Genomic DNA, 17,989 nt, shown 5'->3' with positions numbered 1-17,989 from the left:
CGGAGAGCCAATCAGCTTTCTGCACGCAAAGTTCCGATAAGCGAAAAGTAAGCGGACCGGATCGCTGCCCGGAGCGCTGTTACAGATATATATCTTGATTTAAACGTTAATTTCTCAAAATCCACTGAAGCACATATATTGAGACCTAGCAAAGGCACATCGGGCTAACAGTCCCTACAATTTTGCCAAGTTTCGTGCAAATCCATTCAGCCGTTCGAGCTAAAAGTGAGTCCAACCGCCCTATGGAAAACTCAATGCAAAAAACGCGTTTTGGGACCCCCCTTTTTTCTCAGCCCCCCCTTGACGAAACCCCACCAAATTTTCAGGGGCTGCTCAGAAACAAAATGTGCCATTTTCCTGAAAATTTCAGCCGATTCCGTCCACAAACGCCAAAGTTATTAGACATAGAATTTTCAGAAATCCCATAGGGAAAAAATCCTAACTATATATACCTACTGGCTATCGCCAGTAGGTAATATATATATATATATATATATATATATATATATATATATATATATATATATATATATATATATATATATATATATATATGCTGCAAGGCTCGTCCACTCCACAACTTCTCTCCAAAAGACTTGCGATTGGACGAGGTAGAACCAGTTTAGTGCTTCTTTTAATTTATTTTCAAAAGTGCGACCACATCATCACGACGCGTTTCGAAAGCTCCCTGCCTTGATCACATGACAACAGTGTTGTGTGATGCACCTCCTTTTAAAGTGACAGTGCTTAAATAGACATAGAAGAAATATTATACAATTATTTATACTTCTTTTTTGTTTTGAAAAAAATACCTGTATAATACAGTTTCTCATGCTTGCTTCGAATGCATTGATAAAACAGGGGGTTCAATTATAAATGTAAAATACTGTGCATCTCCAGAACTCTAAATCAACTGATACCTTAATGTGTTAAAAATAATAATAAATATATAACTGTAAACTTATATAACTTGTGCCCAATACATAACACCCTAGGTGATTACTTGGTTCTTCAACTTATATCTGAAGCATTTCTTCAACCAAAGGCAAAATGTACATAACAGAATATTTAATATTGAGACGGTATTCCCGTAGGCTTAACTTGATAAAGGCTTGTTTTCAACTTACATAGAATGATTCCCACAATTGATGAAACCAATATTCTACTAAAATACTGATCAATTCATTCATTTAGTTGTTAAAATTCCATAAATAGTTAAAAAACCTATATTATATATAAAAATATATATGAAAAATACCACTCTCTAAAAAATTCTTGAAGATTGTACAAATACTAAAAATATTTACATAAAGACATTTCATAGTACTAGGAACATTATTTCATCAATATATAACCACATTATCTTACAGTTTTCTTTGTGCAATTCCCATGTGAACTAATATAGTTATACTGAAGACTATTACTCCAAAAACGTATACAGATCCTCACTCATATTTAGACCCTTAGGCTGTTTAGTATCTAATGTTAATATGTAGTGTGTTTCTAACTGGCGTAACATTCCTTCCCTGTCACCACCTCTTCTCTGCATTGGGACAGTGTCAATTGAATAGTATCTTAAATCTTTGGGGTTTCCTCCGTGCACTTCATGAAAGTGCCTTGCTACAGGGTAGTTGGGATCATTGTTGTTTATCGCCCTAATGTGCTGCAGGATTCTCTTGTGACTTGGTAGCTTTGTGCTACCTACATATTTTAAATTACAACTGCATTCTAGTATATAGACCACATACTCACTTTTGCATGTTAAGTGATATTTTATGGTCTGAGGTTTTAGGCTAAAGGCTGTCATATAGGATGTTTTGTTTACGCCTTATGTCCATGCCTTGGAACTAGGGCATTTGTAAAATCCCTTCCGAGCTAATGACCACCCTGTATTCTCCCTGTATTCAGGGCTACTTTTTACCAAGACATCTGCCATGGAGGTCGCCTTCCTATAGGTTATTGCCTGATATTCTGGGAGATATTCGCCAATAACAGGATCATCTTTAACTAAGTGCCAATTGCGCTGTATTATTTTGCGCAGTTCCCTATGCTGTCAATTGTATGTCATAATTAATCTGGGTGTATCATCAGGTGTTTGTATCCTTCCCTTGTTTTCAATCACACTGTCCCCAGAATCTCTTCCCTGGACTTCAATCTCGACTTGATGATCGCTGCATCTATTGTTTTGGCACTATAGCCTCTATCCAGAAATCTACTCTTACTTTCCTGTTGATGTTTCTGTAATTCTCCCTGATCACTACATATTCTATGCAGCCTCAGCATCTCCCCATAGGGGATGCTGTGAATGAGGTGTGTTGGGTGTGCACTAGTTGCATGCAGCAGGGTATTCCCTGCTGTTTCTTTTCTGAATAATGTGGTATTGATTTTATTGCTATCTATATTGACTAGTACATCCAAGAAAGAGACCTGACTGTTGCAGATGTGAGATGTGAAGTTTAAATTCACTTGATTGTTATTGATGCATTCAATGAATGCCTCTGCTTCCTCTAAGGTGCCCTTCCACACTATTATCAAGTCATCAATGTACCTTAGCCAAGATACAATTTTGTCCTTATAGGTGTCATTGTACTGCCTTTTGAGGACCTGCTCCTCCCACCAGCCCATAAATAAACAGGCATAGCTGGGGGAGAAGCTGGCCCCCATGGCAACCCCCTGAACTTGTTGGTACATTTGCTTGTTAAAAAGGAAGAAATTATGCTCAAAACAAAATTTCAACATGTCCATGAGGCATTTTGCTATGCATTGTAAATTCCATTGGTCGTTTTGCAAGAAAGTATTCCACTGCTCTCAATCCATCTGCATTTCTAATACACGTGTATAGAGAAGAAACATCTAGAGTTATTAAATAATAACCATTTTCCCATCTTACTCTGCCAATTTTAGACAAAAAATCTCCAGTGCCTCTTACATAGGATTCCAACTTACACACGTGTTCTTGCAGGAAGAAGTCAATATATTTAGACAAATTTTCTAGAGGGCCGTCACATGCCGCAATGATCGGCCGTCCTGGAGGTCTTTCTTTGTCTTTATGGATCTTTGGTATGAAGTAAATCACCGGCATTTTCGGATATTATTTCTTTAGGTATTTAAATTCTTCCATATTTAGAAGACCAAGACTTTTCCATGCCGGCAACTTACTACATAAATCATCCTGCATATGTTTATATTTAATGGGAGAGCTGTGGTGGTAACATTGTGTGTCGCTGAGCTGATTGTTTGCTTCAGTTAGATATTGCGAAAGGGGCCATAATACTATGTTTCCCCCTTTATCGGAGTTTCTTATTACCACGTTATTTTCTTTCTTTAATTTGTCCAACAATTGATCATATTGAATTTCTTCCTTTGATCTTTTTCTCTTTGTCATTTGAATTTTGGTGTTTAATTTCTTGACTTGGGCCACCACTACATCATTAAATACATCAATCGATTCTTTTGTCATTATTGGCGCAAATTTCGATTTCTTCTTAAAAGGGGTTTCCGTATTTTTGTTAGCCAGACCCCTCACTTGTTGAGTGTTGAGGATCGGAAATGCTGGTGATGATACCTCTCCTTGTTGTGATTCCATGTCGCTTTGCGTATTAGTTTGTACATTGATTATACTTTGTACTACTGTTACTAGTTCATAATCACTGGCTACCAAGTTTATAGTTTGTCCTGGTTCTTCCGCACTCAATTATGTTTTTGATTTGTTGGATGACTGCAGTAAGTTTCCTTATAAATTGGAAGACGCCGGCCCTTGTTTTCGTGTATTGAAAGTTACTTTCGGGGCAATATGAAAGACCTAAAACCAGTAACTGCTTTTCTGCCATTGTAAGATCTATATTCACCAAGTTGATGATGGTATTGGCATTTAAATTTTTGTTTAGGATTCTTTTATTTACTGTGGTTGGTTGTTTTTCCATGCCCCACGGCCCCATCCTCCTCGTTTCGTTGCATTTCCTCTGGGCGGCCCTCCTCTCCCGCCTGCTCCTTGTTCGTCGTTTTTTGCCGGCGGCTTTGTTCCTGCTGAACGTAGTGTTTCCCGCCGACTCCGACGTATGTACTCCAACTCTTCTCCCATGGTTGATTTCACAGAATCGGCTATATCCTCGCCTTCTTCTGACCCACTTTCCGTGTACACACTAGATCCCGATAGAGATGATGTCTCCGGCTCTGGTTCCTTCGTGGGTTGCGGGATTTTTTGATTACTTGGTTTACCAGTATTTTTTCGCATGGTGTCATATTTTCTGGCGAACGTGAATATTCTACCATTTTTGTAATCCTCCTTATCTCTCCTGATTTTGTACGCTTTACGACTTTTTATCTTGTCTTCTTCCTTCTTCAATTTTTGTTCCATTTCCTCATCAAATTTGGCTTTTGACGTTTGCGGGTCACTCATCGCCTGTATTTCATTGCGCAGGATATCGATATTGGGGAGAATCTCTTCCCGGTCTTTTTCGGCGTGTTTTACTAATATGTATATATGAATCATAAACAGTAAACTATTAGATGAAAAATTAAAGGAAACCAAGAAGGATTTCTAAGTGTGATAGACTTGGGCCTGGGAATGCTAACCTACCACTACGAACTGCAGTAGCTGAAAAGCTTTACATTTGCCATTTTGCTAATAGGTTATATCAAAAAGTATTTGTTTCTTGCTTATCCAACTGACGTTCCTTGATTCACTGATTTCTGAAGCAGGAAAGGCAGAATTAGACTTGAGAGTAACCAATCCTTTTCAGCATGGTACATGTATTTTCGTCCTTGTGACGGTCTGCCTTTTGTTTTCCTTCAGGTCACCGCCCTAAAGTCTTCACACTATGCTTATGGAACCACTGTGATTGTTGGGGTACCGCCATCCGGTTCTCAGATCTCCTTCGATCCTATGCTGATCCTCACCGGGCGCACTGTGAAGGGTGCAACATTTGGAGGTAAAGGCATCAGGTTGATATTGATTTAGGATGCGATATCAGTAAGAAGGTCTTCACATGGATTTATTGCATTCCATACTGTCATACGTGGGATGCTAAGTAGCAATGGATACAACTAGGTAACGTCCTAGCAGTCCCCAGCAGTACTGTACTTTATTGAGTGTCAGAAAAGGAATGTGTGTTTTACTGGATGGAATGTCCTTTATGGGTTAATGTGGTATGGAATGGATGACTTAAAGAAACGTGAAGGGGCCTCACTGCAAAACACATAGAGCCCCGCCCACCGGCAGCCCGGCCTACCACCTACCACTTTGCCCACCGCCCAAAAATCTGGAATATTTTGATTTGAAACCTCCAACATTTAAATGAAATGCCTCTATATTGTCTTTCTCAAAGTTCTAATGAGAAAGTGGGAAACTGTCTTAACATATAAGCTATGCCATTTGTGACAATAATGTCAAAAGCAGATTATTTAACTGAGGCAACAATCATAACAATGCCAAGGAGCTGTTCTTTTGTCTCAGAAACTGCCTATGGCTGAAGAATAAGTATGAAGGGTCTGTATTAGAATTGACATTAATGGACAATAACATAAAAAGTTGAAAGACAAACCCAAACCTGCGATTCCATAAAAACTCAACTGACAATCAGTGGTTGCTGGTGACATTTGAAAGTGGTGGGGTGTAAACGTTCTGTGGGAGAGCACCGTGGCGAGCAAGCGAGCACAGCAAGCTTGCCCGAACAATTAAAAGAGGGTTCGGGGGGGCTTCGGCCAAGATAATTTTGAAAAAATAGTGGGGAAATGGTGCATTTTCAAGCAAATGTGAGAAGCTAGAAGGTTAATAAAGCAATTGTGAAAGTGCAGTTATTAGATTAATAAAGTGATGTCATATAACAACAACATGGAAGCTGCTTTCAGTATAACCGCAGAGCTTCATAACAGACTTCAAGATACAATGCTGAGAACCTCACAGATTTTTTTATTTAAACTGCAAACAACTAAACAAACAACTAAACAGGTCACAAACTTGCAGCATTCAAGAAGTAATGTTATGATTAACGTATTGTTCACTTTCTGTAGACAAAATCTAGAGAAGTAGTCACTCTGCACTTAAAAAAGTGCTAATGTTTATATAGCGGGAATGCAATCCGAAAGTATTAGCGCGGCTGGCTTTACATGAGTGCGCCAGTCAGTTCACATGGAGGACAAAATCAGTATCAGTGAGTGTCCTCCCTCCAGTCCTCATACACACAAAGTCAAGCACTGACAAGTACAAGCAATGCCATAAATAACATTGCATGTAGAATACAAACAAACCATATCAGCAAGTACTTAATGACAATCTATACAAACTGTAGTTGGTAAAGCAAAAGAAAAGTGCATCGAGAGTGGAGGAAATAAATCATGTGCTGATCCTGAAACAAACTTTCAGTCTTATGATTAGGGTAGCCAGCTCATTATTTTGATTCCCCATGCAGGACAAAAATAAGCAGTCACCTAAAACAGTATTTTCAGCACTTATCTTTGCATACTTCGAACAGCAAATATAAATAGAAAACACTTTTAATTGTAAACTAGGGCTGCCTGAATGATCAATGGCTGATAATTAAAGGGAACAAAGACAGAAAAGTCACATTACAAATGAATACATACATTTTTATTCATAACCCTATTTAGTGTCAAGACAAGGTCTTTCAGTGTCTTTAAACAACACATGGCTGGCATTTTTCTTTTGGCAATCCTACTTTATATTCCTTTCATGAATTGCATTCTCACACTACGGCATTAAATGTAAATTTCAAATGTAAGGAATAGGCAGAGTGGGGGCTCTATTTTTTGGTCACAGCATGCCTAGGTTTTCGAGTGTCATCCTGCCTCAGGCCCATGGTTTGTGCTGCTTGAGTTCTCTAGTCATACCTTGCCTATGCTCTCCTATTCCCACCTAACTGCACTTGTTGGTGCTACCCTGGTTGTACAGATACTGTATCTTTCGTATTCGCCCACAGCATTACCCTACATATGTCCCAGAAATCAACATGTCTATTCTCTCTCTCTGTCTCTCTCCCCTCCCTCTCTCTCTTTCTGTCTCTCTCCCCCTAATACTTTCTTGCCCCCCTCTTTCTCTCTCTCGCCCCCCTCTCTCTCCCTCCCTCTCTCGGCTCCACCTATCATGGTATCACCTTGCCTGTGTTACCCCATCTTACTCTGGATTGCTCGCTGGCCTAAATGTCTGCATGTAGAGGCCCCCTGTTCTCACCACATTAAATTCCGTCCTTCAATGGATAGCGGAGTCTTATTAGAGTCTCCCAAAGTGACTTCCTGTACTTTACTGCCTCTGGTTATAAAGGAACATATTGTCTCAGCAACTCCTGTTGTCATCCAGCGTGCCCCTAAATGTTCATAGATTGGCGACATCTGCTACACATGTGCTGCTCAAACTGTGCACAACACACCCCATTGAACTAAGTGAAAACTAACATCAGCAAACTGCAGCAGAATGCAACGCCGGCCATAATTTTGGGCAAGGCAACGCAGCCATATATGTTTGTTGGATTATGCGTGCATGATACAGCAAAAACACAAAAAAACACTGGGGAACCCAATTGCTTATACTTCAAACTGTCTTTATTTAACGGATTTCATAGTGTATAACCCAATCATAAAAAGTAGTGGTAAATTACAGAAACTCAAACAAAAATATTTAAAAAACAATAGTAGTTTTCTCCACTTATATTTTAGTACTCATTCAAAGCACAGAGGTGAAATGTGTATTCAAACAAATTTTCCATGTGTTGACAATAATGAAAATCTGCAACATCTTGTTAATAAATGTGTCCCTGATGCCTCATCCCAGGCTATCAGTGCGGCTGAGAAATTTACATATGAAAAGGTGCCCTGTAGAAATCCATGTTGCTATAATAAATTACCGCTGCAAGTCAGTTTGGCACTAAACATACCTACATCTTTGTGTCTTCCTATAAAAGTGCGATAGGCCAGCGTGACCCAGTGCTGTGTGATTTACATTTCTTTTAAAAACAGTGATTTGGCCATCGGCCAACATGATGACGGTATAGTGTTAACAAAAGTTGTTCATCAAGCTGTTCAAACAGCTCTACATGGAAAGCATCTATTCCCACTGATGAGCCCGGAAGTTCCTTCAGCAGTCTTCCATGCATAAGCAGCTCATACTGCCCAATACTTTTATTTGCAATGCAGACACAAAACATGCATGTTACCAGAAGTCACCCTGAAAGGCCAGAGACATAAAATAGAGAAGACTCCAGGACTCCCTTGAAGGCAGCCAGCACTCATCTATTGGCAGAAACATGACGTTTGCTCTTATTCTTAATGAAAGGGCACAGTAAATTTCAATTACATTTTAGAAATTGTTCACTTGAGGAATAGTTAGTACCTGTTTTTATCCGATAAGCATGAATCACACCCTGATATAATGCACTTCAGTCTGAGGCTTCATCTATATAACAGTTATAAACAGTGTTTAAGGTCTGGCCGGATTTGCACAGGACATAACCCCACAAGCGACGAGAGGCCAGTGACAAAATTGCAAGAAGCCTTAACTCAACAGTCATTTAGCTCCTGGGGAAATATCAGTATGACACCAGAGGATCACAAAGGGGTAGAAAAACAGCATCTCCAAGCAAAGCCTATCCCACGGAGTACCTTGGTCTCCCAAATCCATTTGCGAGCAGTCCGCCCAGTCCAGGATTTTCTTTGCATTCTAGTACTCCAGTCCTTTTATTTTTATGTGCAACAAATACCAGCATGCAAAAGTACTTGATGTTGCTCTGCCCACAGGTGCTGAACATTTATGGGAAGGTGGGTAAGGCTATCTCTGACATAACTAGAGAACCAACCACGCTCACACTCCACTTGTGGTGCTTCATGAAATGGCAGTTGTTTGCTTGAAGTTTCACTTTATAACGCTCCACTCTGACCTTGCTCAGACCACTCCTGCCTCGGACAGACTCATTCATCCGAGGCCTGGGCTGGCCTGCAGATTCAGAGGCAGGCCTGAGCGGGCAGCAGAAGACAGGGCAAGGCTAGCCTGGCAGGGGCTAGTACTAGTAGTAATAATTAAATTATGGCCACACGGCATTGGTGAAGGTCCTTCTCAGTAGTCTCTGGCTGGGTGACGGTCCTGGGAATGATGCCTCTGTCACGTGCACTTGTATGTGTGCTACCAATGTGCATGACAATGGCATTGGTCACCAGCCCCACCCTATACTGGCTCCACCCTGAAGACCGATCGTGCAGCCGGCGAGACAACTGCATGCGCACCATTTAATTTTGAAGAGCCTCAAAGGTCCGGCCGGGCCTAAGCATGCGCCCCAACCATTTAATTAATTAAGAGGCCGGCAGGGCGTGCACATGGTGGTCACCAGGCCGTGGCGCCTCGTGTGTGCACCATTTCATTTATGGGGAGGCCGTGGACACCATATTCATCAAAACTTAAAGAGGGCAAGACATGCTTGCTGGCTCCACTGCGTGAGGGGGCCCCCAGGGGCTGTGGAGGCCTGTGTTACACCCTGCCAGTGCCCAAAAAGTATGGTGAAAAGGAAGAAGTACTTAAATTAGCATAGGTGGGAAGGTGCAGGAGCATGCCACCTTCAGCATAGGCAGCTCATATCCGGCTCATCCAGTAACTTCCAGATACAGGAATCCTGCAGTGAACATTGTAATACTTAACCCACTGTATCATTGAGCTACAAAGGCTTGGCAGCAGGACTGTTTTAACAGAATTATAGGCCACTGGGCAAAGCAGTGCCCTGGGCCCTGTCTACACAACCACTTACAGGAATAAAAATGTTTAACAGGAAATTAGTGTTAAATTCTAGTCTGCATGGGGTCCCTATGCTCTTGGGGCCCCCGGGCAATTGCCCAGAGTGCCCATGTGTTAAGACAGTACTGCTTTGCAGGACAGTCAAGATCATAACACAAACCCGATTGGCAACAGTGAAGTTGCAGAGTTGATGACAAGACTGCTTTGTCGAGCCAGTGAACCCAGTAAGGACCCCCATCTCTCGAAAGGCAAAGGGTAGCACTGCCTCTCATAAAAAATTGATTTGTCACTGATAACAGAGAAGCATATAATGTTTGCTTTTGCCCACTATAAAGGGAATATATAAGCATATTATCCTACAGGAGCAGTAGAGGTTGAATAGTCATACCAATTCTCTTCCTGACATGATATATTTTATTTGCGAGTTTATACACTGCGTTAAAGCAGCCTAATTGTTAGACCTGGCATCTTGGTGTGGGTCTCTCTTCCATTTTTTGCTGTTGCCTCATGTGTTTTTGCTGGTTATAGATGCTTTGGGCACTGTGTCACTGCTATTCAGTGCCACAATGCAAGTGCTCCCTATGGTAAATTGATGTATGGATTAGTGACTCCATGATTGGCTGGTTTGGTTTACTTGTCAGACCCTATTACAGTGCACTGAATGTGCCCAGGGCTTGTAAATCAAATGCTGCCACCCACAGAAGCAACCTGTAAAAGTGTGTCTCAGGTCTGCAATTGCAGAGCCTGTGTGCAGTCTGGTAATGCCATGCTGACTGGGCAAGTGTACCCACTTGCCAGTCCCGAAACCTTCCCTTTTCTGTATGGTTGTCACCCCTATGGTAGTCCCAAGGGCAGGGTGCATTGTAGGTAAAAGGTAGGACAAGCCCCGATGTGTGTGGCATGTTCTAGTAGTGAATTACAGCCATTTGCGTTTTTCACTATTGGAAGGCTACCTGTTCCCCATAAGCCAGAATGGGCAGTTTGGTTATTACATCTTATAATCCTAACTGACTCAGGGAACCAGGTAGAAATCGAATTTAGTATACCTGAACTCAGAATGATAAAATACATCTTTCAATGAAGTTGGTTTTAACATTCTGTGTTTGAAAATTCCACTTTAAGAAAGTAGGTATTTGCTTGCCTAACTGTCCACGTCTGCCTCTGCTAGGTTGTGCATTCCTTGTCTGGAGTTTGAGTGACAGGGGCTGGGGGATTCCAGGAGACAGGGTGAGTCAGCACAGGGATGAATTGAGAGATCTGCATGGTGATGGGAGGGAGGAGTTGCACCTAGTGTTGTGCCTTCCCTCCACAATGCTGGCTCCACCTCCTGTGGTGCGTCTGATGTCCCTGGCCTACACTGTGAAAGGAAAGGAGGAGTCCTGTCTACAAAGTGCTCCAGGACTGACCAGAACTGGTTTGGACTAGGAAAAGGCTTCTCTGCCTTCAGAGAACAAAGGGCAAATGAGTATAAAGAGGGTACCCAAACCCCAGTACTTTAGATCACTTATGGGAAACAAGAAGAACCTTTGCTGAGGAGAGGAACCAGTGAAACTGAGGAGGTGACTATCCCTTAGCTGAGTGCTGTTTGGAGGATTGACCTGCAGTGGTTTCCTGAGTGCCAACGAAAGGGGAAAGGACGTTGTGCTACTTTCATTCAACTTGTGAAGGATCTCCAAGGACTTGAGATAGAGCTTGCCTCCTGCTGAAGTCTCAGGGACAACAGACTTCATCAACCAGCTCCTCAAGAGTTCTTTCGAAGTGCCTGCTTTTGTATTGGGCCTTCTGATGGACTGCATGTCCCAAGGAGCTGGAAGCGCGACTCACGAAGGAGAAACGTGTCGCCGCCACAGACGCTGTCACCGCATCACTAAAGAAGGGTGTCGCCACTGCTGCTGTCGCTTCTCAACGCAGAAGCGCACCGCATCGCCGGAGAATAGTGTCACCATCACATCAGACGCTGTTGCATCATGGGAGAAGCTTGTTGCGCCGCAGCCGCTGTTGTCGCATCACTGAAGACAAGTGTCGCTGCAGCTGCTGTTCCATCGCATCGCCGAAGCACCTCGAATCACCGGAGAAAAGTGTCGCGGTCGCATCAGATGCTATCGCATCACCGGAGAAGCGGGTCACAGGGCCTGTCGCGGCTCAAAAGAATTATTCAGTTGCCACACGGCCGTCGGGCATGCATGCATTGTGTTGCATCAAGAAGAAGACTCCATTGTTTTTTTCATTGCACCGGATCTTCATCGCATCACGGCGCTCCTGGTCGCATCGCCACGGAAGCGCAATAAGAAACCGACGCATCACCTCCCCACATGAAGAACTGCCACATCCCCTACGCAACAGTATTGAACTGTCGCATCACCGTTCATGCGTGTAAGGAACCGATGCATCACCTTCCCTGCAACACTTTCGTTGTATAGCGTTACGCATCCAAAGGTACATTGAACTTAAAATGTCGCATTTAACATCTAAAGAAAACTAAGCTATTTCTACCATATTTAAAGTACAGTATTTTGGATTTTTGTCGTTTGTGGTCTTGTGTTAGGTCTATATAAAAATACTCATTTTTATACTTCAACTTGTGCGGTGTCCATCTGTAGTGTTGTCACTGGGTTACTGTATGTGTTTACAAATGCTTTACACACTGCCTCTGAGATAAGCCTGTCTGGTCTTGCCAAGCTACCAAGGAGGCGATCAGGGGTTAGTTTAGGAGTGTACCCCCTTACCCTGACTAGACACAAGGGTCCCTACTTGGACAAAGGTACCTACCTCTGCCAACTAGAGACCCCCAAATCAAGCACTAACCATCTTGTTTTATACAACCAAGGCATTGCCATGTCCAATTTATAATAATAACATTGGTGGAACAGATAGTGTTAGCATGAATCCAGCTAGTTGCGAGGCAGAATGACTATACACTTCTTTTCTTATTATGTTTATTGTTTTGCTTATAGTATGATCCTAAATAAACAAGAGTTTACATAGACTTCAGCTTGTTTGCTCAATCTATATATTTTCAATTTATGGTTCCTTAAAGCTACTCAATGAATGTAAACATTAACAGAAGAAGGAGAGTTGGTAACAGTTTCAGATTTGAATATTTCGGGGATAAAACCCCCTAAAAACATGGAAAGTTACAAAAGTAGGATGGCCATGGCAGATATCCATCTATGTAACTGTGCGCTTACCTTGTGGTTATGAATTATTGGCTATTTCGAGACTGAGAAGGCCCAGCTTTCTGCACTGACCAAGATCAGTTAGACAATACATAACTCTTGGGTATCCTTCATGGAGACCCCATCACTAAGACTCTTCAGCAATGACCAAAGGAGTGGTGGCAGTCCTATGAGACAGTAAATTGGCATTAGAAACACCACTATGGCTTTAGAAATGAGTGCTATATACCGCTCAGCTGACCAGAATCAGAACAGCGGAGCTTATTGGGATCTCCAATCTAGACATAAGTGTGAGGGTGATCACATGAAGACATTTGCTATCTTACGAGAGAAATTCACATTACATAAATCACAGTTGACTCAAGTAGTCTAGATATGAAGGCCCTTTCTGAGTGAAATTCACAAGTGGGACACATAGGCATTGGAGGCATCTCGAAAACTTACTGACTACTAATGCACAATGCCCTTGATCTTTTTCCAAACCTAAGAACCAAGTGATAAGGTGGCATGGGCCCGCACGACAAAGCAGACTACAGAAACTTGTGGATGGCCCCTTGAAATTTGGCCACCTGTGCAAGAGTGTGATGAATTCAACTTCACTACCCCCATCAAATGTAATACATTCTGGAGTAACTCTGGAAAATGGTAATACATCTTCATCTGAATACAGTAGAAGATTCCATGAAACGAGAAACTTCTTTCACATGATCTCAGACTGTCCCATGATCCAAATATACTGGCACAACAACCCACATGCATTAACACAAGTCCTGGTGTGACCTATAGACGTATCCACTAAGCTGATGCTGTGGTGAATACTGAAGGAGCTGTGTGGGTCAAGAGTGGAGAGGACTTAGTGGACAAGGACTGTCTATGAGTTAAAAGAGATAAAGTGAAATATTGAAGGTCTGACACAGCCCAACCCACTGAAGAAAGGTTAAAAGAAATGGTCAGGTGAACACATATTGGTATGTTATGCGGATTTGTATAGCACAGCTTATCACCCGTAAGGCTATCCAGGTGCTGTGAGGAACCTATTTACAATGCGTGTGACACCCCCACAAGCATTAAAAGATCTAAGGCCCCTTTCAGCAGACTGAAGGAAGACAGGTGGCAAAAACTGGATGTGTTGTACATCTGATATTAATATGAAATGTCTAGCTCTGTTGCGTCACAGTAAAATCCACTTAAATGTACCCTAGTTTTTGTGTTATGTCCTATAATCAATAAAAAAAATGAAATATAATCTAAAAAGATTTAACACAATATACAGTTATCTGTAGGTGGTCGGATGTTGGGTGTAATTACTACCCAGTTTCTCACGCACACTCCCTCATTTCACATATTGCATTTATTTAATCTAACTAATATCAGAGGAACTTCAGCATGATCCAATATTCTTAAATCACTATTACTCATGCTCAGTTATATCAAATCTACAGAAGCAGATGCTTTTAGGCTCGACACACAAAATTGGATTCAGGTTTCTTGAGATAAGCTTCCTCAACTCATTGGGTCCTGCCTCCTTTTGTAAGATTTCTAGATAAAGTAGACAGACAATGTATGTTGCCACTCAGTCTACCACTTATTCTTGACCTTGGATATGGGCAAAACAATTCCCAGTGAAAAGGACTCATAAAATACAAACAAAGCAAGGATGACATTTGTATTGCTGTGATGTTAATGAGAAAGTCAGTTTATCAAAATGTTTCTTTGCCATTTGAACCTCTTTTTTTGCTCCACTGGGCAATGCCATGTCATATCCATACACATAAGCTTGGGGTAAATGACACCAGTGACGAAAAAGGAGGCCATAACTCCGCACTTGGATTTTGCAACAATGATCTAGGAGAGAGGTAGAACTCATTAGCAGAGGGAGCTATTCTTACCTTCTGTGGGAGCAATTTGAGAGTTGTGATCAAAGAGTAATTCACTGTGCTAAGCATCAGAATATTTCTTCTGTGAAATTGCATTTTCAGTTTCCTACCATATCACACAAGGAGATAGCTACCGTAGGTTTTTAACACCATCGGTGCGGTGCAGATTTACCCTGTGCACTGACCAAAATAGATTCCCACTGTTCATAACAAGCTCAGCTCGTCATGAGTGTACAAGAGGTTTACCGAGCATCGAAGGGTTAACATGTATCTGCTTCCTCTGAGAAGGACATTCCACTCCTTTAGGTAAATATTATGGGCTTCATTTACAAACGTACTCCTTTGTATATTTTTATACCTTTACAGTATTAACAAACTATCTTTTAATAGTTAGTTCACAATTGCGGAAGCGCCACAGTCAGGGAGGAGAACTCAGCACATAAAAAGTTAGGCCAGGCCTTTGAGTTCAGTTGGGTGTGAGTTCTCTGTCCCAACTGCGGAGTCTTCGTACTCAGTGTATGCTGAACTTAAACATAAATCTGGTAGCATGGAGGTAGCTGGGAAGGTTGCTGAGAACAAAGTCAAAAGTCTGACTGCTTGAGTGGTCCAGTTGGGATCAGATATGGCTGAATCGCCCACTAAGATTGCCATGACAGATAGCAAGCAAAGGATGAGAATCCAAACAGACATTGAAGAGGCTGTATACTTTTAAAAATTGTGTCTCTATGAGCATTTTGAATCATGAGTCTAGATTGGAGACAAACAAACAATTTGTGAAGTCACACACTCCTGATAATACCTGTGTTCAATGCTCAATTCATATTTACACCCTCAGAGGTGTGATAAACGTTTTAGCTTGATGATAGTGGTGAGATGTGTATAGTGATAACAACTTTCAGCTTTATACATTGAAGACATTTACTAATGATGACTTAGCATGTTGGGGTTCCAGAGCCTTCCCTGGAGTATTTACTAACAATAGATTGCTACAGATGAGCACATTGATAATCACCTCAAACATTGCTAAAAGGCATTATTGTAAAACTGAAATGCTTTAGTTACAAAGGTTTAGACCTGGCATCCTTGGTGTGGTTTACCCTATAACCTTTTGCCTTACACCCTCCTTTTTCTGACTGTGTCTTGCTGGCTTTCGGACTCCAAGCACTTTACCACTGCTAGCCAGTGCTAAAGTGTTTGAGCACTCTCCTTTAAACATGATAGAATTGACTTATAACCTATTGGCATATTTCATATTCTTGTAAGTCCCTAGTAAAGTGTCACTATATGTGCCCAGGGCCTGTAAGTTAAATGCTACTAGTGGGATTGCAACACTGATTGTGGCACCCAGTTAAGTAGCACTCACACATGTCTCAGGTCTGCCATTGCAGCCTGTTTGTGAAGTTTTGAATTGCCATGTTGCCCTGGCCTAGTAAACCTTCTGCTAGACCCAAACCTTCCTTTTTAATACATGTCACCCCTAGGGAAGGCCCTGGACAGCCCAGAGGGCATGGTGCAGCGTATCTACAAATTGAACATGTACCTTTTAGCTTTACATTTCCTGGTAATGAAAAACGTTTACATTTCTTTTTCACTACTGTAAAACCTACCTATCCCATTGGATAACATTGAAGTACATGCTTGGTGTCTTTGTAAATGTAATGAAAAATCTTAAATTATGTTGAGGTCAGATTTTAAATTACAATTTTGAAAATGCCACTTTTAGAAAGTTGGCATTTTCCTGCCTCAGCCATTTAGTGTCTACAGCTTGCCTCTGGGTCAAACGACTGTGTGTAGTTGACAAATCAGCTTTGTGTATTCCTCCTGGACAGCCACACAGAATAGAGAGCTTAGGAGTGCCTGAAAGGGGCATCACTGGCAGGATGGGGGACAGAGCTGGGTACAGCCCTACTTATACCCGAATAGTCTGTGACCTGCCTCAACACAAAGTGCTGCATGCCCTCTAAAGTTAGTCTGGAGCCAGGATAGGTATGACAGGATGCCTGGGGACTTCAAAGGACATTTCTAGAATATTCTCCCACCTTACAGAGGAAAGGCATCAGGTATAAATGTTGGACCCCAGATACCAACTCTTCAGTACACTTCTGAGTTCTTGATACTCTGCCAGGAAGAAGGACTGCAGTGCTGCCTAAAGGACTGCCACTCTGCTGCCCTGAAGTATTGCTCTGAAGGACTGTAGCTCTGACCTGCTCCCTGCTGCCCTCTTGCTTTGGTGAGAAGGACTGGACCTGCAACTCAGAACTCAGGACCCCAGAGAGACTCCAAGCTCTATTTGGGTGGCCTCCTGATTAGAAGCATCAGGGACACAACAGGCTTCCAACAACTTTGAATATAGTACCTGGACTCTCCATCCGTGAGTCCTGCCCTTCTAAGAGGTTCCACCCCAGTCTTGGACCTTTGGTAGTGCGCCTGAAGTTACTCTGACAAGCCTAGCTGTGGCCACCTTAGGAACCAACGTGAAGCAATACTAAGCCCTCCAAAGCCTTGGCACGCAGCTGTCAGCTCATTAGAATCGGCACAAGTGACACAAAGGCCAACAAACATCTAATTCAAGCAGTTTCAAGCAGTTTCAAGCTCAACCCCTACACATTATAAGAGGTTCTCAAGGGTCATCATTGTCTTGCATGTGGCACCTAAAACATCTAGATACACTGAAGGAGGAGCATACAAAAGTTTACATATAAGCAACACATAGAGAGGGTAAAACAAAACAGAAGACAAACATGCAGGAAAACATAACCTGAGATCAACGCACAAGAGAATGTATTACTTGTTTTTGATGACACTTTATAAAAGCAATGGCTGATGGGCACTGACATAAAGCATGGAGTGGCTGATGGGTGTTTTCCAAAAGACACTTCTAGTATATTTTTACTTAGGGAATCTATGCCAACTCACTCTTACTGTAACATTTTGCATTCTTGGTATCCCTGTACAGTCATTCTCAGAGTTAATTGCCATCAGTCTCACCCCGTATAGGTGGAATAGGGCTATATAAAGGCCAAAAAAGTCAAAGTGCATTGCAAGGATTTGAAGCATTGTCCAGATGGCAAACTGCCAGCAAAAGAAAATAGGAAATTGACACTCCTTTAGACAAGGGGTGTGCAGCTTCCAGAACCTACCAGAGAGTACACTACCTGTTAAACCTTTGAAATCCATATGCTCATCCAATATCCATGCCTTGC

General features: G+C 41.9%; 1 protein-coding gene across 2 annotated transcripts in view; it reads left to right on the top strand.

Annotated features, from left to right (window-relative positions):
• LOC147727488 (alcohol dehydrogenase 1-like) overlaps positions 1–17,989 on the top strand; it is a 383,740-nt gene that overhangs the window by 304,102 nt on the left and 61,649 nt on the right. For both annotated transcript variants that reach the window (XM_086961562.1, XM_086961563.1), the window contains exon 7: positions 4,796–4,931. In XM_086961562.1, the coding sequence (XP_086817688.1) occupies positions 4,796–4,931 (136 nt within the window). The remainder of the gene's footprint in view (positions 1–4,795; positions 4,932–17,989) is intronic.

Source organism: Lissotriton vulgaris, chromosome 3_1 (assembly GCF_964263255.1).
Source record: "Lissotriton vulgaris chromosome 3_1, aLisVul1.2, whole genome shotgun sequence".
NCBI lineage: Eukaryota > Metazoa > Chordata > Amphibia > Caudata > Salamandridae > Lissotriton > Lissotriton vulgaris.
Note: the sequence above shows the minus strand (reverse complement) of the source record. Positions and strands in the feature narration are given on the sequence as shown.